The sequence below is a fragment of the Mesoplodon densirostris genome, chromosome 19 (assembly GCF_025265405.1).
Source record: "Mesoplodon densirostris isolate mMesDen1 chromosome 19, mMesDen1 primary haplotype, whole genome shotgun sequence".
Lineage (NCBI taxonomy): Eukaryota > Metazoa > Chordata > Mammalia > Artiodactyla > Ziphiidae > Mesoplodon > Mesoplodon densirostris.
Genome location: NC_082679.1, coordinates 38,029,192 through 38,048,586, shown reverse-complemented (window position 1 = coordinate 38,048,586; position 19,395 = coordinate 38,029,192). Strand labels below are relative to the sequence as shown.

The 19,395-nt window shown below is 54.8% G+C and overlaps 1 protein-coding gene across 4 annotated transcripts in view; it reads right to left on the bottom strand.

Moving 5' to 3' along the window:
• Nucleotides 1-19,395, bottom strand: part of SLC12A3 (solute carrier family 12 member 3) — a 37,371-nt gene that overhangs the window by 13,525 nt on the left and 4,451 nt on the right. For 2 of the 4 annotated variants that reach the window (XM_060083374.1, XM_060083375.1), the window contains exons 7-22: nt 18,440-18,551; nt 17,491-17,621; nt 12,653-12,737; nt 11,565-11,719; nt 11,175-11,282; nt 10,584-10,707; nt 8,854-8,955; nt 7,782-7,937; nt 7,012-7,111; nt 5,695-5,806; nt 5,214-5,354; nt 4,064-4,170; nt 2,525-2,607; nt 1,344-1,391; nt 1,225-1,227; nt 524-625 (exon numbers count right to left, since the gene is read on the bottom strand). In XM_060083374.1, the coding sequence (XP_059939357.1) occupies nt 524-625; nt 1,225-1,227; nt 1,344-1,391; nt 2,525-2,607; nt 4,064-4,170; nt 5,214-5,354; nt 5,695-5,806; nt 7,012-7,111; nt 7,782-7,937; nt 8,854-8,955; nt 10,584-10,707; nt 11,175-11,282; nt 11,565-11,719; nt 12,653-12,737; nt 17,491-17,621; nt 18,440-18,551 (1,669 nt within the window). Of the gene's footprint in view, nt 1-523; nt 626-1,224; nt 1,228-1,313; nt 1,392-2,524; nt 2,608-4,063; nt 4,171-5,213; nt 5,355-5,694; nt 5,807-7,011; nt 7,112-7,781; nt 7,938-8,853; nt 8,956-10,583; nt 10,708-11,174; nt 11,283-11,564; nt 11,720-12,652; nt 12,738-17,490; nt 17,622-18,439; nt 18,552-19,395 lie in introns of all 4 variants that reach the window. The other 2 variants (XM_060083372.1, XM_060083373.1) reach the window with 1 other exon arrangement.

Genomic DNA, 19,395 nt, shown 5'->3' with positions numbered 1-19,395 from the left:
TGTCAAGCATACAGTAAGTGCTCATTCAATACTATCTATCACATCCTATATATAATAGGATATATCTTACTGGAACAGAACATTTTCTCTGTATCTAGGACTCAATCAAGGGTGGGAACAATAAAGCTGAGAATGATATGCTTTAAGAAAAATGGGAGAGAGTGGTTTTCTTTGGGAAGTGAAGAATATCCCTACAGCTTTCCTGTGCACCAGGCCACCTCTCCCATTTATGTCATGTGTCTGTGACCCCAAGGGCCTGTCCAGTCTGAAGGTTCCACCTCATATTGACCTCAGCTGCTCCCCTAAGTCTCCCATTTTATAGTTGAAAAGCATGGGGCCAAGAGAGGGGCCCAGCCAGGCTCCTGTGAGCCCAGTGGTGGGCCCAGGGGTCCCTATTTCCCTTTGCTAGGCTCCAAGGTCCCACCAGAAGCCTTGTCAAGAGTGACCAGGAAGGGCATGCTGAGAGAGTAAGTCATAGAGGGGAGACGGCCGGGGGTGGATCCGGCGTCCTGGGGGCGCTGACCTCCATCGTCAAATAGCCAGTAGATGTCGATGGTCTTCTTTCCCTGCTCCGACTGGAAGATGGTGCTGGCCTGCTCCTCCTGCACCAGGGCCTCGGGGTCCACTGCAGGAGCAGAGGGGCAGGTCACGTGGGAGCAGAGCCCGTCCAAATACCCGAGTGTGTCTGAAACAGAGCGAGCTGCCCCGGGAGGTGGGCTTGCCGTCACCAGGGCTGTGCACGTGGTGGCCGGAAGCCCCTGCTGCAGGCATGCACTGGGGGACTGGCCCGGAGCACCGCCAATGGGCCCTCCTGATGCCGAGATGCCAGGAGCAGGGACCCAGGATGGGCAGGGCTGGGATGCGCCCCTCCCCTGCTCCCAGCTTCTGTCTCCTGGGATTCTGGTTGGCACTGGGGGGTTGGGGTCATTCTGTTAACAACTCCACTGTGCCCCTCACAGATGTGCACAGGATGCCCCCAGCTCCTGCACTGCAGGTTCCTCTGCCTGCCAGAGAATCGCTGACCCTCCCGGTTGGAGCCTGGCCAGGGGGGCCTCGGAGGGGTTGGGGCTTGGGCCCCAGAGCCCACTGGGTGGGGGTCCCACGATGCCTGGACACTGAATTCTCCAGCAGGGCTGGCAGTCTTTATCCTGCTCCCTCCCCCACCCCCCGACTCCCTGTTGCTTAATCTCAGGGGTCTCAGGCACCACTGTCACAAGCAAAAACCTCCTGCCCTTGCCCAAGTTTCCCGGTGGCCCGTCACTAGCTGCTCCCAGGGTGAGAGCGCCCTGAGCCTCTGAGTGGGTGGGACTGACCCGTGCCGGAGACAGATGGTCTGGCTCCACTGGCTCTGGCTTCCTTGCCATCCTCCACTGGGTCAAACACGGGGTTAACTGCAAAAAAGCGGGAGCTCTGTTCCCAGGCTCTCCTGCCTGGGGCTCTTCCGGGCTCCCCCTTACCCTGGGAAGAAGGTCCTGACCTCAGCTTCCACAGATCTGGCCTCTGCCTCCTTTCATGCTTCGGCCCCACCCGGCTTCCTTCTGCTGCTCAGACAGGCTACGCTCCTTCCCACCAGGCCTCAGTGGTGGGTGGCGTGGTGAGTGGTCCCTGGGCCAGGAGCCCTCTTTCCCCAGCCCTCCCCTTCTAGCCACAAGCCCCCTCCTCAGAGAGGCCCTCCTGCCCGCATGCCCTGTGTTGGCCTCCTCAGGACACCTCAGGACGCTGTCACTGCCTGAAGTGAGTCCTGGGTCCGTGCGTTTCCCGCCTGAATGTCAGCTCCTCAAGGGCAGACTTTGTTTTGCTCCCTGCTGCACGCCCAGCGCCTAGAGCAGCCTCGGTCAGGAGTGTGGCCACTGTCCTGTAAATTCTGGTTGCATAAATATTCAGTGAACTACTGCTGGGTGCCAGGCATGCCCTCGGTGACCCAGATGAACAAGACTCAGGCCAGCCTGCGGCGTTCACACCTCTCGGTTCCCTCAGCACTGCCTCCCCGTTTGTCTTCATATGCATTCTTTCTTTCACACCTCTAAAATTTACTCATTCAGATCTGCCTCTTTACATGTGACTTTACATGTAACACACATCCCTTACTCAGTGCCCCAATCCTGGTTCTGGAGACAAAAATACCCAGTTTTCATGGCCTTTCTGGGTGTGTTCTCATACTCTGTTGTCTTTACGTGACCCTCTCTCACCCCTCTTTTCCTTTTTCCTGGCTATTAGATCCTCTTTATCCCACTGGTTACAAAAGTTCTTATCGTGATTCGGGGGCCTCTGAGGTCCAGTTCTGGTTCTGGCCGCAGCTGGAAGCAAGACCTTGAGCTCGTCACATCCCCTTTCTGGACCTCGGTTTCTCCATTTAGAAACCTGATGATCTCCATCAAAAGCTGACTTTCTAGGAGTCTGTGACCTTTTATTTACTAATTTCCCCCTGTCTTCCCTGTACCACTTTAAAAAAATGGGTTCTAGAACTTCCTGATATCCTGCTCTGATTTTGATGGGGTGTCAAGAAGGTGGGGTGTGTACTCACTGTGCGCCTGCATCACCTTCGAGATGTTGAGCCCCTCACGCATCCTCATGACACACACACTGTAGTTGAAATCAAAAGCGTCGCTGGAAAGAGAGGAGGTGGGGTCAGCCTCCCCTTGGCCCCAGTCCCCAGCAGGCCAGGTGTCTACAGCTGACCCTGCCTCTCCCCATACCTTTCCTCCTCTCTGGGCCTCAGTCTCCCCATCTGTATAATGTGCAGGCAGGACTGGAAAGGCCCCCAGGACCTCTCTAGCTCTACTGTCTGCGGCACTATGGATCCTACAGACCCTGTACTTGGGGAAAACTGAGTCAGGCCAGTCTTAGGGCCAGGCCCTGTCCTCCTGATACATGCAGCTACTCCTCACAACTCTGCCAGCAGAGGTGGGGATGGGAATTACCCTCTCCATTTGACAGATGCAAAACCCGAGTTTTAGGGAGTAACTTGCCCATGACACACACTAAGGAAGTGGCCAACTGGGATTAGAATTAAATAGCTGAGGCTGGAAACCCTGAGGACAGGTATGCACATAAGAATGGCCTCGCTCATGAAGACATCAATAGGTTGTCTATATAAATGTCTACAAGGCTCCTACCCCACAAGTATATTTACTGCCTGGTTGACACAGTGTCCAAGAGTCCACCATTAGGGCTAATCTAATAGGATAAGCACTGCCCTCTCTGGACTCCTTTAATTACACATCACTGGGACAGGGGCCTTTCAGGCCCCAGCAATTTGGAGTTTCGGCATGCTGAAGCTGGGGGTTCCTGAAAAGCAAGTATACACCGCCTCCTGTTGTAATTTTGTTAGAGGCAGTGAGATGTACTGCTCAGAGTCATACAGCTGGTTCACAGCAGACCTGGAAGCAGGGCCCAGGTCCCCAACACTCAGCCTCATGTTCTTTAAATGCTCCTGAACACTGCCTCTCTGTACCACGTCAGTGCAGAAAACAACTCAGGTAGGCATTTTCTGGACCTTGCACAGCAAGAACTGAAGGAGAAAGAGTTTGGAGTTAACCCTAAAATCCCTAGGGAGTTTATCCCCCTGGTCCCATCTCCCAAGCTTGTCACCTCCTTGGAGGCCTGGTTTCAGATGTACCACCTCACAGCTTGAGAGCTGGCCATCTGCAGGTCTTCTGCAGCCTCCAGGTGGACACAAGATTTTCACCTAAAAACCCACATTTTCATCTTCTCTGAAAAACTAGATCTAGCAACACCGGGCCCACATTTCTGCTTGGGCACAATTAGCTGGAGCCAAATAGCAGCTGTTCTCTCCAGTTTGCCACAATCCCCACTGCTCCCTAATGCCCACCCTGAGCCCACTTCACTGTGTTACCTGCCTGTTTCTGCTGATCTTGGTGTCTATGACTCACAGGTCAGAGTGGGGAACCCTCAGACTGTCTTTTTCTTCCTCAGCTTCGAACCAGTGGACTCAGCTTCTTACAGCACCCACTGCTTCCCCCTCTACTTCCCAAGGCCCAGGAAACTCCAAAGGCCCAAATTGAGAGACCACAGGCTCTGCCTCCCTCATGCCCTCACTCACTGCAGGATGCCGATGTAGTCTTCCACTGTGGCCGGGTGAGCCGACTGCCAGTTCTTCTTGAACCCGACCACCAGAATGTTGGGCTTCATCCTCCCGAGACCTGCAGCCTGCCGGGGGTGGGGGGGAGCGGGGAGGGGATGAGGTGAGGAACCAGGCCGCAGGCCCCACAGGGCTCTGTTCTGTGACTAGGGTGGGGCTCCGTCTCAGCCCCAGCTGTCCTCTCTGCCATGTCATGGGGGCTTAGGAAACACATCTGCCAGTTCAGGGTCCTGTTTGCCTGGACACACCCACGAGACAGGTGAAGCTACAGCCAGAGTTATTCCCCTGCGGCCTCTCCAAGCCGGTGCCAGCGGCTGGACTGTCACATAAGTTCTGGATTATCCCAGCTCCAGCTTCTCTAGTAAATTATTTCTTATAAAAAGGGACTTGAATTTGGATGTCAATCTTGGAGTATCCCTGGGTCATCTAATCCTTACATCTCTTATATTTCTCTTTTTTTTCATGTTAAAATTTTTTTTTAACTTTTTGAGGTGAAACTTATATAACAGAAAATCAACCATTTAAAAGTATAATTCAGTGGCGCTTAGTATACTTAAAATATTGTGCAATCATAACTTCTACCTACTCTCCAAATATTTTTATAATCCCAAAAGGAGACCTCGTATGCTCTTTTTTTTAATTTTGAGAAATATTGAAAAGGATTCCCCTATGTTGACTCAGAATTAACAACTGTTATTTTATTCATGCATCCCATTACAAATGATAAAATTGAACAGTAAAATGAATTGCCCAGTGGAATGTTCTAGAACTTGATCTGACTGGTGGTTTCACAGCACTGAGCAGTGTCTGCATATGTAAACATTTATCAAACTATACACTTTTTCAGTTTGCTGAAAATTATATATGTAAATTATATCTCAAAAAAACCAAAATCACAAAATGTGTCATCAGCTCCCACAGGCCTCCAAAGCAGTTTCCCCAGGCCCTGGGCACTTTGAGAAAGTGCCCTGAATCAGCACATCTGGAAAGGCAAGAAAGGCGGGACTCCTGTTGCAGCAAAAGGGGCTTCAACTAGCCCCTCACGGCATCCCACCTTCCAGGTCGTCACACCAACTAATAAGTCCTGTGAGGAAGCCCCGGGCCCGCACACCTGCATGAGAATCTGGACACCACTGCGGAGGTCCTCAGCGATGACATCGGAGTAGAAGGCCTTGATCTTCCTCTTGTTCAGCCACTTGGTGTGCCCATTGGCGATGAGCCGGAGCTCAGGCATCCTCTGTTTGCGGGGTCCCTGGGGGGGACAGGGGCAGGTGACATCAGGGGTGGCCTTCATCCTCTGGCCTGAGACTCAGCCCCTCTCCTGCCCTGGAGGCTCTCCCCTGAGCTCATTGCTGGTTCTCCATTATGGAATTAGGGGAGGAAAAGCAGAGGAGGAGGGAGAGGGAGGGGTGGAAGGAAGATGGAAGGAGCAGGTGAGAGGCAGGACAGTGTGGGCAAGCCAGGGAGAGGGATGGGGGAGGGAGAGAACCTGCCCAGGGCACCACGGCCCCTCCTGCTGCCCCCAGGGGTGGACCTGGTGCCCAGGGGCTCCTCCAGGAGTACAGCCCCACCCCCCTGCAGGGGGCACTCACAATGAGCACGTGGCCGCAGATCATCAAGCTGAGATTCCGGGTGAAGGTGCCCACAAAGTCCACCAGGGCTGGGCGGAAGTTGGGGGGCCCCGTGAGCACCAGGCACTGGGGGCTGAGGAGGGGAAGGGAAAAGGGTGTGAGCTGTCAGGACAGAGCTGAGGGTCTGGATGCCAAATACAGGTGCCCCTGGAGTTCTACCACCTCCCAGGACTCCCTTCCTAGGACAGGTGAACCACCCTGTGGTCTTCCCATCTCTGATTCCTTTCCAGCTCTCTTGGTGGCCACCACACTGGGTGCCCCTTTTCCTTCCTGCTCAGGCCACCAAATGCTGCATGTGGGCAAACCACCCTCTTGCTGCTCCATCTGGTGCTCCTGCCCTGCCCAGCCCAGCAGGGTGTGAAAAGAATAAAGACTGGGAGTGGGGAGGCCCATCACTTATGAGATCACTGTGTCACTGGGTGGGTGAGTCAGCCTCTGGGTCAAGAGGCAGCCAAGGGTCATGGTCAAGGGCCACTACCAGACAGCTGGAGCCAGACAAAATTGGCCACTCACCAGCTGTGTGACCCGGCACTAGTTATTTAACCTCTCTGGGCCTCAGTGTTCTCATCTGTGAAAGTGGTTAGTAACTTCATATACCTCAGAGGGTTGTGGTGAGGCTATGTAAGGCACTTTGAGCAGTAATGCAACATAGATACATCCGATTATTAACATGGTGATCTGATGGGAAGGGGTTCCTGGGTGCACACTTTTCCTCACTAAAGAGGGGAATCAGCTTCGAAGGATACTTGGGAGAGGCTCATCACAGTCAGTCCCATGATCACAACACCAGAGCACCCCTACAAACACAGGTGGCCCTGTGTATCCGCATCCACAGATTCAACCAAGGGTGGTGATTGAATCTGTGGATGTGGAACCACGGATACTGAGGGCCAACTATGCTAGGCTTTTTATATAAGGGACTTCAGCATCTGAGGATATTGGTATCTGGGGGGTGGGGGTGGGGAGGTGGGGCTGGAACCAATTCCCCGCAGATACCGAGGGACGACTGTATTGCCCTTTGCATTTGTATTGCCCAGAGCATATTCCGTTGTGGAAACTTAGGTACACAGAAGTCACTAGACTTGCTTGGTCCCCACTGGGCAGTGTCAGCCCCAGTCTCCTGACTGCTGGGCAGTGCTCCTCCACCCTGTTTCCTCTCTGCAAGGGGACCGTGCCCATCATGAGTCTGCTGGTCAGGTGACAGGCCTTGGCCTGGAGCCTCCTGGAGCAGGGTCACAGCCAGCCCTGCATCCCAGGCATCCCCAAGGCTGCACTCACCGATAGTTCTTGATGTGGTCCTCCACCTCGTTGAGACCCACCGAGTAGCTCAGGGCCAGGTTGTAGGTGCCAGCCTGTACCGAGGAGCCCCAGTTCACCTCTGAGGGGTGTGTGCAAGGTTAGAAGTCATGGGAGAAACCAGACATACATATGTTGACCTTCTTCAGGAACCAAGCACCGTGGGAGCAGGTAGACAGCCTGTAGATCTGTTCCTAATGTTTGCACATGCAATATGGCTACGCATTTAAAAGTTATGCATCAAGCTATTGACTCTACAAAATATTCTCCTCCCTTGACGAAAAGATCTTCACAATGACCTGGAAGGCCGGGTTCTACTTTAGAGTGCTAGGCTTTCCTGGCATTCTGCATCCCACCCCCAGATTGCTGTCACCCTGGGAGCCTTGCCTGCATGCGTGCAGACATCCCTGCCCACACGTCCCGGCTTTGACTGGCTGCCCCTCAGTCAGTCAGCCCTCGGTCTGGTGTGCACACCAGTGGGCCGGCCACTCTCAGGAGGATGGACCTGGGCAGGCAATGTCAGGTCCTGCGTGTCCGGGGGGTGGTCTAGAGGTAGAGGTGTGGGCTCTGAGTGGGCACACTCCCAGGGGCTCCTCAACCCGTGGGAAGGGATGAGGCTGGAGCACCAGAGGGGGCCCTTGAGAGCACAGTGCCTGAGGCAGGCCCTCCGGCTGAGCTGACAGGCAGGATGGCTTGGCAGCCTCAGGGCGAGAAGGGACACGTGACCCCCTGGACAGCCTGCGACCGCACACCTGGCTTCTTGTAGATCACATAGAGCAGGAGGAAGAGGACCACACCGATGGAGATGAGGGCCGCCCACCAGGTGAGAAGGAACATGATGACCACAGAGATGATCGCCCCAAACAACGCCGCCCACTTGCTGTAGTATCGGAATGAGGGTCTCCACCCTGGGCAGGGGGCACAGGGCAGGACGTATGCTCAGTACTCCGGAGCCTCCTCCTGGGCCAGCATAGCTGGGCAGGGCCTGGGTGGCAATGCCCACAGTGCCCAGGGCTGGGGTCCCAGTCTGTGCCCACCCACCCACCCTGCTTCCTGGAGCTGGGCTTGGAGCCTCTGGTAGGGCCACACACACACCTTGGCTGGCATCCTGCCGTGTGAACATGCTACACCAAGGGGGAGGTGTCCAGCTCTGGCCAAATATGGCCACAGGACATCCAATGTCACAGCAGTGCTGGTTTCCGGGTCTCGCACAGAGCCAAGGGGGTGAGATGGAGGGGAAGGACATGATTCTGCCTAGCCCCACACTTGCAGGCCATGCCAGGGCCTCCACTAGTGACAGCCGCTCCACGGCACAACTCCAGGGCACCGTGGTCCATGGTCTAGGGAAAAGGTGGCCCCAGGACCAGCCCATCGGCGATTTGGGGCTAACTAGAAAAAGTCTTCCTTGAGACTCTTTACTGCCATCTGCCAGAAAATTTTTGTAATAAACATACAAATCTATAACATCTATGAGTGGCACCCCCTGGAGTTGGGCAACGTGCAACCTGCAGCCACCCCATCTGCGACTGACGATTCTGTTCCCTCTCTGGGGAGTCAGACTCCTGACTCCCTTAAAACTGGTGTAGGAATGCCCTAGAAAAGTCCCTGCATACTGTAAACAGTACATGAATCCATGTATAGTGTACATTGTAAGTGCTTGATAAAGGATAGCTGTTATTATTGTTATTATATGAATGGTCCCTTTAATTGATTTCAATTTGAGAGGTGACCTTGGTCTGCCCACCTGCATCCATGCCTTCCACTCTCTCCTCCATACCCCAGCCCCAGGTGCCTCCTCCCATGAGGGGGGAGGGTCTTGCTTACCAGGTGAGTTGGTGATGGAGGCGTGGAAGCAGCTGAAGTTGATGAGGGCATAGGAGCACAGGAAGAAGTTGGAGATGATGGGGGCGATGGTGTTGAGCTCAGCTTCAGGGACCCAAGGGAGAGAGGAATCAGTCTACTGGGCAACTCCACCAAGGAGTCATTGGTACCCTCCCTCTCAGGATAAGGGGACCCCAGATGGGCCACCGAGGCTCAGTGAGTCTCAACTTTCTCATCTGTGAAATGGGTCCATCATTTTGTGAATCTCAAAGTCCAGTGTTTTGTAAACTGTAAACTGCCGGCTCTAAAGAGGATGGAGAGCAGTGTGAGGGTAGATCCCATCAGGCTACGGGATGGCCAAGAACAGTGGCTATCACACTTCTTTGTGTGACCACAAATTACAGTAAGAAATACGTTTTACAGTGTGACCCAAGACACATGTTCTCTATTTTATGAAACCTTGAGACTGTATCGCAGTTCCACCCACAGTGGAAACCCATTCAAGAACCAGCTCCTTCCCTTCCCTGTCTCACGAGCCCCTGCTCTGCTGCAACCCCTGGCATCCCTAGACACACTTTTGCATGTGAATCCTTGTCTCAGGGCCTGCTTCTGTGGATTCCAAAATAAGACAAACAACTCATATGTGCCAGGCCTTCTGTACATGAGTCCATTGAATTAGCACAAGAGCCTTTCCCCAGAGCATTTGAGATCATGATCCTCCATCTGAGGTACAGTCAGAACCACCCAGATAAAACGACATCAAACCCGAGGCAGGGGTGGATGGCAGGGTGAGCAGAAAACATCCAGGAACATCTGGGAATGCCAGGCCTGACTAGGTGTTTCCATTCCCTGCTTGTGGCCCCGCTGCCTCTTCATCTGGTGCAGGATCCAGGAGTATCTAGTGTCCAGAAAGTTTCCCTTGAGTGGAAGTGGCTAGACCATTGGGTTATGTCTCATGGCTTGGTGATGCCAGCCTAAGTATTAGAGCAGGGATTCAGCTGTGGCAGGAAGGTGCCCCCCAGCCTGGGGAGGTTCACCAACAGTTGATCCTGACCCCATTCCTGCATAGGGAGCAGGGACCAGGGGTCATCATGCCAAGGCATGGTGATTGCCCTTGCTTGGTAGGGCCACCTCTCTCCTAGCAAGTTCTGCCTCATTGGCTAAGTAAATCAGGAAGTACTGGGGAGTGTGCACACATGAGTGTGTGCGTATATGAATGCACGTGTGTGTGTGTGTGTGATATACACACATGGTCTCTTCCTGCCCATCTGTGACACACCCTCTATGCATTATTACTCCCATTTTTCAGATGAGGAAACCGAGGCTCTAGGAGGTGAAGTGATTTTTTCCAAGGTCACACAATTGGCATATGGCAAAGCCAGGATAGAAAGTCAATCTAATTAACTGATTAACTGGAATCTTTCTCCTAAGGCATCCCCTACCTTGGAGCCCAAGGGATCCAGCAGCTCAAGATCTGAGAAATGAGGCTGGTCTAGGTTCTACACCTACAGAGATAGTGATCCAGCTGTTTGTACCAGCTCCCGAGGAGGAATCAGTCAGCTTGTCCTGTGCTCCCAATGTGCTCCTGGGGGCTAGTTCAGACCTGGGGAGGGAGGTCCCAGCTGCCAGGACACAGGAATGCAGAGCCAGGGAAAGCATGTCGGGCCCTGTCCCCATGGCCCTCACGGCTGGCCGGGAGAGGTGGCAGCCCCGTAACCTCTCCAAGGACTCACCGATGACGATGAAGGCCACAGCAATGGCATAGGCCAGCAGGTAGCCGCGCACTGGCTCATTGTTCTTGCCATAGCCTTTGCCGAAGAAGCCGATCAGCGGGTACAGCTGGTCTATGCACAGGCACTGTGGGCACAGGACGATGGGCTCACCCCCTGGCTGGGACCTGCCCCATCCCCTCCCCTGTGGCCACCTAGACCCCAGGCCCTGCTTGCTCTCTCCGTGACCTCAGCAGGGCACTTCCTGAACTGGGTCCCGGCTTCTGTCTCTTGAAAGTGGACTGATCTCCTGCCCTCCCCACCTCACCATGAAGACTGAAAGGGCAAAGGGGGCTGATCACATCAGAGGGAAACTGGGAGGGGGGTTGCAAACGGGGTGCCAGGCTGCACAGAGGGAGTGAGGGGTGGGAAAGGCAGCTGCTCTTCAAAGCTTGGCACAGGAAGGGGCTGCTTCCTGCAAGCGTTTGCTTTACTAGCTCCTTTTCCTTCAGTCTAGACATCGGGTCATATGACTCCTCCAGGCCTTTGTGGCAGTCACCTGGGGCCCCCTGCACCTGGCCTCCTAGACACTCCCGCTCCCTTCCACAGCCTCACCTGGAAAACTTTGGCGGCAGAGACGAGACAGGCCAGGGCTGAGGAGAGGGTGGCCCCAAAGATGCCGGCCGTGATCAGGGGTGCGAAGCCTGACACCATGCTCATGGTCTGCAGGGACATGGGGTTCGGGCCCCCATGGTGAGGGGTGGGGCCCAGAGCCCCCACCCAGGGCACCCCAGTCCCCGCTGCAGGCAGGGGCTGAGTCTGGGAGCTGCCATCTGAGTCTGCAACCCGCACTGGGGACCCAGTGCCCACCAGGGCAGGAACTGGGCCCAGGCCCCTACCTGAAACTCTTTCCCCAAGCCTGGGGCCAGCCCCCCAAACCTTGTCTACCCCAGCCCAGTCCAGCCTCCACCCGGCCCTCCCTGCATCTGGCAGGGCTGCGCATACTTGGTAGTGGTTGATGAGGCCGTAGCGGCAGCTGTGCTGCTGGGAGCACTCGGTAAAGTTCCAGCCGTAACCACAGGCCAGCCCCTCGCAGGCGCCTGAGCCGGGGATCACCGTGTCATTCAGGATTCCGGAGGCATCTCGAACCACACAGGACCCTGAGGAGGAAGGAGGGTGTGGGGAGGCCTCCTTTCCCTCCTCTCCCCTCCCCTCCCACCCTGAAAACACCAGACACTTCTGCAGAGGGCGACATGCTGCTGATGGGCCAGCTCTTCCTTTACTTTATGATAATAATAATAATGATGATGATGATGATGATGACAACAATGATTTTAGCTACCATGCAGAAGCGCCTCCAATGTGCCAGGCCCTGTGTTAAGGACTTTAAACACTCTGGGGAAACAGGTATTACTACTACTTTTATTGTCATTGCCATTCTACAGAGGCACAGGGAGCTTAAGTGACCTAAGGTCACAGTGTCCTCCTTAAAGTGGAGAACCGATCGCAGGCCCTAAGTGGCTATGACCTGGGCCATGTCCCTTGGCCACCTGCGAGCAGCTCACCTCACGATGTGGCTATTGGGAGCAAGAGCCTGTGTGAGGATCTCAGTGAGAGGCGAGTGTCAGCAGCCCAGGCCTGGTCCGAAGCCCACCTCTACCGCTCAGGCTCTGTGACCTTGGGCAGGTCGCTTAACCTCGCTAAGCCCTTGTTTTCTCCTCCGTCAAGTGGCAGAAATGATAGTGACCAGATTAAATGCAATAAGGCATGTAAAGGGCTGGGCACATGGTGATAAGTCAGTTGCTAGAGTCATCTTCCTCCTCCTCCTCATCATTGTTTTGATCATTATTCCTGGAGTTGGAACATGACTTTTCCTATAGGATTTTCATACCATGGAATCTGTAACCTGAGGTTTGAAGGGACCAGAGGAGCCTGGGGTGATCCCCCATCTCCACCACAAACTACCCGCCAAGGTGCCCCCCAAAATAAAGTTCAAGGCTCCACTTCCTGGGGTTGCCATGTCCTCCCGGCCCAGCCATCCTTGTTAGAGAGCCAGACGGCACCCTGTGACCCCTCCAGGGTTGGCAGCTTACCAATGGTGGCCGAGATGGCGAGGTAGGAAATGGTGGTCCAGAAAATGGCCATGAGCGTTCCCTTGGGGATGGCTACAGCAGGGTCCTGGAGGAGGGAGGGAGAGAGGGCATCAGGCAGCCCCTGGGCCTCCTCCCAGGCCCTGTCTTTGTCAGGCTGAGGGTGGGGCAGCAAACACTGACCTTGATCCGCCAGAACCCCCTTCCCTGGGGCATTGAGAGGAAGGCACCTTGAGACTGAGGACCCACAGAGGGGGACAGGACAGAACCAAGGGGATGGCTGAGACCATATTCAGGGCCCTGGGAGCCCAAGGCAGAGAGAGGAACTCCAAGCAGCCCCAGGCCTGGTCCCCGAGGACACCTGGCTGACGCTTGCTCTGGGGGCTGTAAAGGGTGGGGTGAGGTGGAGGGCTCCCAAGTCAGCCTGCCTGGGGTCAAATCCAGGTGATCGCTGGGCAGCGTGCATGTCCTCCCATGCTTCAGCCCCTCCAGCCTCACAGGGATGCTGGTGAAACCAAGGAACTCCAAGCAGCCCCAGGCCTGGTCCCCGAGGACACCTGGCTGACGCTTGCTCTGGGGGCTGTAAAGGGTGGGGTGAGGTGGAGGGCTCCCAAGTCAGCCTGCCTGGGGTCAAATCCAGGTGATCGCTGGGCAGCGTGCATGTCCTCCCATGCTTCAGCCCCTCCAGCCTCACAGGGATGCTGGTGAAACCAATTAATCCTTGTCAAGCTCCTAGACCAGGGCCCAGCTCACCAGCTGGGCACACTGCGTGCAGTCACTATTATGCACCAGTTGATTTGTCTGGTTCCACAGCAATCAATATATAGACAAGCCCCAAACTCTCTCCTTCCTCTTCGAGAAAGAACTCTGCTGATGCTTTCCTGGCAGTAGTAGCAGACCTTCACAGCCACGTCATGTGCTTCATTCTTCCAGGCACTTTCTCAAACATAGCTTCCTGAGAAGTGGCTGGTGGCGAAACTGAGGCCAGGGAGCTGTGAGCAAGGCCCAGCTCACTGAGCCCCAGCGGCTCGGTCCTGACCACGCCAAGGTCCACAGCCTCAGGCCCCCCGGGGGTGCTGATCCTGGGTGGAGTAACGCAGGCTGGGATTTTTATGGCAAGTTTCCCATCCAGGCACAGACTAGCTTGGAGGGGAAGGTCACGTCAGCCATAGGAAGTAAATTCGTAAACCTGCCAGCCTTTTCTGGGCCATTCTGCTCACCGCTCAGCTGGCAGGAAGAATCACAGGTGACAGAGCTTGGAGGGACCATGACACTGTTCAAATTCATTGGCAAGTCGAAGCAAAGCTGGTCATGGTCCAGCTCTCTGCCTCAGACACTCGGAGGCCTGTGCTGGAACCCATGGTCAATCTGTAATGACCAGGCCGTGAACCTGCCCTTAAGGAGCCCTGGCCCAAGTGGAGGAGGACAGGTGGGATCCTGCCAACACAGGGCAGATGGTGCCCGCCGCAGAGAGGATCACAGTGCACTGGGGAACCAGGTTGGGGAGACACTGCCAGGAACGCCGGAAGGCCTCAGGGTGGAGGGGACGATTTATGTGGCTCTGAAGGCACCGGGGTGGGAGGAAGGGCGCGGCGGGTCAGAGAGAAGTGGGAGCAGAGCTGGAGGGAGGCTGGAGGCTCTGGAGCACCCTGGGCTGCTGAGGTCTCTGCTCTGGGGGCCCTGCAACCATGGGCCAGCCAGCCCTGCCCTGAGTCCCTGGTCCCAAGGCCGACAGACCAGGTCAACCTCCCAGCTCACCTATGGTGGGTGGAATAATGTCTCCCCAAATTCACATTTATCCAGAACCTCAGAGTATGACCTTGTTTGGGAATAGCATCTTTGCAAATGTAATTAGTTAAGATGAGGTCATACTGGATTAGGTGGGCCCTAAATCCAATGACTGGTGTCCTTGGAGAGGAGAGGACACACAGAGGAAAGAAGGCCACATGAAGACACAGGTAGAGATTGGAGGGATGAAGCTACAAGCCAAGGAATGCTCAGGATTGTTGGAAGCTACCAGAAGTTGGAAGAGGCAAGGAAGTAATCTTCCCTAGAGCCTTCAGAGGGAGCATGGCTCTACTGGCACCTTTTTTGGACTTCTGGCTTCTAGACTGTGTGAGAATAAGTTTCCGTTGTCTTCAGCCACCAAGTTTGCGGTAACGTGTTATAGCAGCCACAGGAAATGAATACACCGGGCTTCCATCCTACCCTCACGTCTTGGCGTGAAATCTCAGAGCCCAACTCACAAATCAGGCATATCTGGGTCCACATCTTGCTTATCTCTTCCTGGCTGTGTGCCTTGGAACAAACCCTTTAACCTCTCTGAGCCTCAGTGCCTCTCCCCTGCTGTCTGTGAAATAAGAAAGTAGCCTGGCATGTAGCAAGCGCCTGTAAATGTGAGCGGTTAGGGGTGGGGACTGTATTGTGACACAACCTGGGACAACACCAGCCTGGCACAGATCCCACGGCAGTCACTAGGAAGTCCCTTGACTCTGAGCACCCATCCCCCCATCAGCAAATTGAGTTAATAATGCTTTTCTTGGCCTTAGAACAGGGTGGTTGTGAAGATTAAACCAACATGAGATCATGGTCACGAGACTGCTCTGTAAGCACTAAAGGGTTGGGGGACGTAAAGGATTAACAGTAACCATGACAACTTTGTCATCACCCCTTTAGGTCTCGGCTCACCTGTCACCTTCTCAGGAGTCTCTGGTCACCTTGTGTAAATTCACACCGTGCTTCTGCACCCCTGACCCAGGGATTGCCTCCCCACCACTTCCCTGCTTGATTTTTCTCCCCATCGCTCAACCACCGTCAGGCAAACTACAGATTTTACTTATTTATTTGTTGATTGTCTCTCTCACTAGCATGTCAGCTCCATGAGGGCAGGAATTTGTGTCTCTGTTGTTTACTGCTGCATCCACAAGACACTGGCCTCAAAGCTCAAAGCAAGTGCTCAAAAAATATTGGTTGAATGATGGAGTTGCTGTGATAAAGTTGAGGTCTCTTGGTTTTAGAAACTTGAATTCCAGGCCCTCTGACACCTGTGTGTGGGACCCTGGGCAAGCCCCTGACCCTCTCTGAGCTTGGTTTGCTCCTCTGTAACATGGGGGTGATGATGGTAGAAGCTTACAGCTGTCCCACAGATATTATTTTTAAAGAAGGAGGCACCGAGCCGGCCACATGGTAAAAATGACATTGACCTTGACAACCAGCCTTTAGCACTTCCTCTGGGCTGGGCACTGTTGTAAGCACTTTATGTAAATTAGTGCGTTGAATCCTTGCTCCCTGCCCTGGGAAGCCAGGGCTGCATGAGTCCCAGTTTACAACGGGGGAAGCTGAGGTCCAGAGAGGTTTTAAGGGACTTGCATAAAGTCCCCATGAACGGGAGCTGCTCTTTGCTGAGGACTTACTGTCCCACTGGATGGGCAAGGGGCCAGATCTAGGAGAAAAGTGTCCCTTTAGGGCTTGAGGGCATTTAAGACAGAAGAAGATGCCTGCCCCTGCCCCCAGCTCTGAGACAGCTGCCTGGCCCTGATGCCTGCACACTGGGCCGGTTGGTAACCTAAGAAGCTTGATAAAGCATCTAGATAAATCCCCAGGCTATGATGATCTATAACGGGGCTGGGAGGGGAACCAGGCCACCTGAGCACAAGCCCAAGCTCTGAAGAGAACTCGGGGCAGGCAGACCAGGCCCCTGCTGGCCGCTCCCCAGAGAAGGGAGAGGAGCCAGGCAAACACGGCCTCCCTCCGATTTCCAGGTCCTGCTAGAGCCACGCTGCAATTCGAGATTGCCTCCAATGCACAATTCTTAATTCATTTAAGAAAACGCATCAAGGAGCACCTTTCGAGCAGGACTGTAGATGGAGGGTGAAGGTCCCCAGCCCAGAGCCAGGCTTCTCACTGTTCATCCCCACTTGTGTACCAGCTCCTTTGATAACCTCCCTCTGGCAAAGATTCCACTGGGTTTCTCGTCTCTCAGAGCCCAGCTTCAGCCCCACCTCCAGCCAGAAGTTTTGCTGGAGCCCCTGCCACCTCAGTCTGCACTTCTCCCCAACTTGTGCGCACTGTGCTTCTGCTCTAACACTTCCCATTTTCCACATCCCACCACTGTTCACTCAACACACAGGCACCAAGCACCTAGGACGCATCAGACCCTGAGCCGGGAATAGGGACACAGAGGTAGGCCCCAGTTCTCCAGATGCGGTGGGGCAGAGACATAAGTGGCCTGACATCACTAAATTAGGGGAACCAAGACTCTGACAAAAGGGCTGGGAGAGGTATAAGGATGGAGGCTTTAATTTGCAGGAGGAACAGAACTTTGCAAGGTAAAGAAATGAGGATAGCGAGTCCCAGGTAGAGAGCACAGCAGAGGCAAAGGTGTGGAGGAGGGACAGGGCAACAGGGGCAAAGCAGTAGATCCTCAGGGCTGGGGCAAGGGTCATGGCAACAGCAACAGTTCCCGTGGGGCTGGGGCTTCACATGCCGAGCCAAGGAGCCTGCCCACATCAAGACGACGGAGAGCCCTGAGAGGATGTGCCTGATCCCGTATGAGTTTTGGAAGGTCAAGCTGGGTCAGTCTTCCCCTTAGGCTGGGAGTCCCAGGATCGAGGGAGGAGACTAGCCCATTTGGGGGTGGCCCTCAGGCCTAGAGTGCAGTGGTGCCAATCAACAACCTCAGAATGGAGTGGGATGAATGGGATGGATTGGGGTTGGCTTGGATTGAGTCGCACAGAAGTTTAGAAGCTCTGGCCCTGGGGTCTCAGGGCTCTGCTCAGTGCCCAGTGGGACATCCTGGTAGGACAGGGCCAGGAAGCAGGAGGGCTGGGTGTCTTGCTCACCTTGAGGTCCCCGGAGATGTTGGCTCCCGCCAGGATGCCCGTGGCCGAGGGGAAGAAGATGGAAAACATCCCGAAGAAGCTGCCGTCCACACCCCGCCAGTCAGGCACCAAGTTCTGGGCAAAAATGTCCGCTGGAAAAACAAGGCCTGAGTCAGGGCCTCCTGGAAGGCCTGGGCCCCCTCTCTGGGCCCAGCCGGGCAGGCAGGAGGCTCCCATGGCAGCTCCTGGCTGTGGGGGTCGTGGGTGCCAGCCTCCCCACGTAACCGAGCAGGACCCTACGGGGCCTTCCCAGAATTGACCCCCACCCATGTCCTCTGCCTGCCTTTTGTCTGTAGATAAGCTTTAGTCAAAGAATACATTTAATCAGAGAAGTGAGAACATGCAGGAAGAAAACAGTCAAGCAAGACAAAATAATAGTAGCTTAACCATTAAACAAAGTCAAGGACTTTTAGTTCCTCCTCAAGGGCTATAGATAATATTCTGGGCCAAATCCTTTGAGCTGTTTTGCAGCTACTGAAACCCGCATCAGGTGGGAGAAGTTAACTGCGTGCTGCCCACAAGCACGTAGACCCCAGACCAGCTGGAACCAGAAGGCTGATGATGTTGACTCCCGATTACCTCACCACCAGCCAATCAGAAGAATGTCCACCAGCTGATCACACCCCCCACACCCCCCTCCCTCACTCTATCTTTATAAATCTTTCCCTGAAAGCTGTCAGGGAGTTTGGGTCTTTTAAGCACTCACTGCCCTGGACTCCTTCCTTGACCCTGAAATAAACGCTGCACTTTCCTTCACCACAACCCAGTGTCAGTAGATTGGCTTTACTGTGCACGGGTAAGTGGACCCAAGTTTGGTTCGGTAACACTGGTGCCCACGTAATGGGCCAGATTGGTGGGCAGACTGTCCCTGTCCCCAGAGCCACAGGCAGTGGTCCCAACCTGCACATACCCCGGTAGCTGAAGAAGCCTTTGGAGGCCTTGTCCTCAGAGGGGGGGATCAGTGTCCCAACCAGGTAGTTGGCAAAAGAGACCATGATGACGAGGAAGAAGAGCACCTGGGCCTGGGAGGAAGGGAGCCTGGAGGTCAGACGGTCTGGCTCTGCCTTTTCAGGGAGCCCCAGCAGGAAAGAGCTTGCCCCAGGTCCCTTACTCTCCCATTCATTCATTCATTCATTCATTCAACACGCATTACTCCACAGGCTCTGTTCTAGGAGCTGGCGACATAGCAAGGCTCCTGTCTTGCTGATAAATAAGGAGGATGAATCTAGAGTAAGAACAGGGGGTGTCCCAGGGACTGGGTTGAGGCTACTTTAGCAGGGTGGCCTGAGAAGGTGTCTTCAGGGGTCCTAAAGGAGGAGGATAATGGAGCAGCAGAATGATGGGGGCATAAGCTTGGTGCATTCAAGGAAGAGTGGGGAGGTGGTGGAGCTGGAGGTCAGAGCCAGGGGATGAGAGGCGGGGCAGCCGGGGCCAGGGCTGTGCTGGTCAAGGCTGCCAGCTGTGGCCCAACATCTCTTCCCTTATTTCATGCTGAACCTCTGACTCGGGGCTTGGGATAGGTTCAGATGAAGACCACATTTCCCCAGCCCCCCTTACAGTGAGGTGTGGCCATGGACCCCATTCCGGCCAACGGGAAGTGAGCAGAAGGAATATGCACAACTTCCAGGCTGGGACAGAAAAGGAAAGGGGAAGGGGATTCTCTCCTTTCCACCCCCTGTCCCCTTCCTGCTGACTGGGCTGTGGACATGGAGGTGGGGGCCGTCATGGGCCAGGTGGATGAGGGCCACACCCCAGGGGTAGAGAGGCCACAGGATGGAAGGCGCCTGAATACCTGGTCCCCAGGGGACGGACACACACACACACACACACACACACACACACACACACACACACACACACACACAC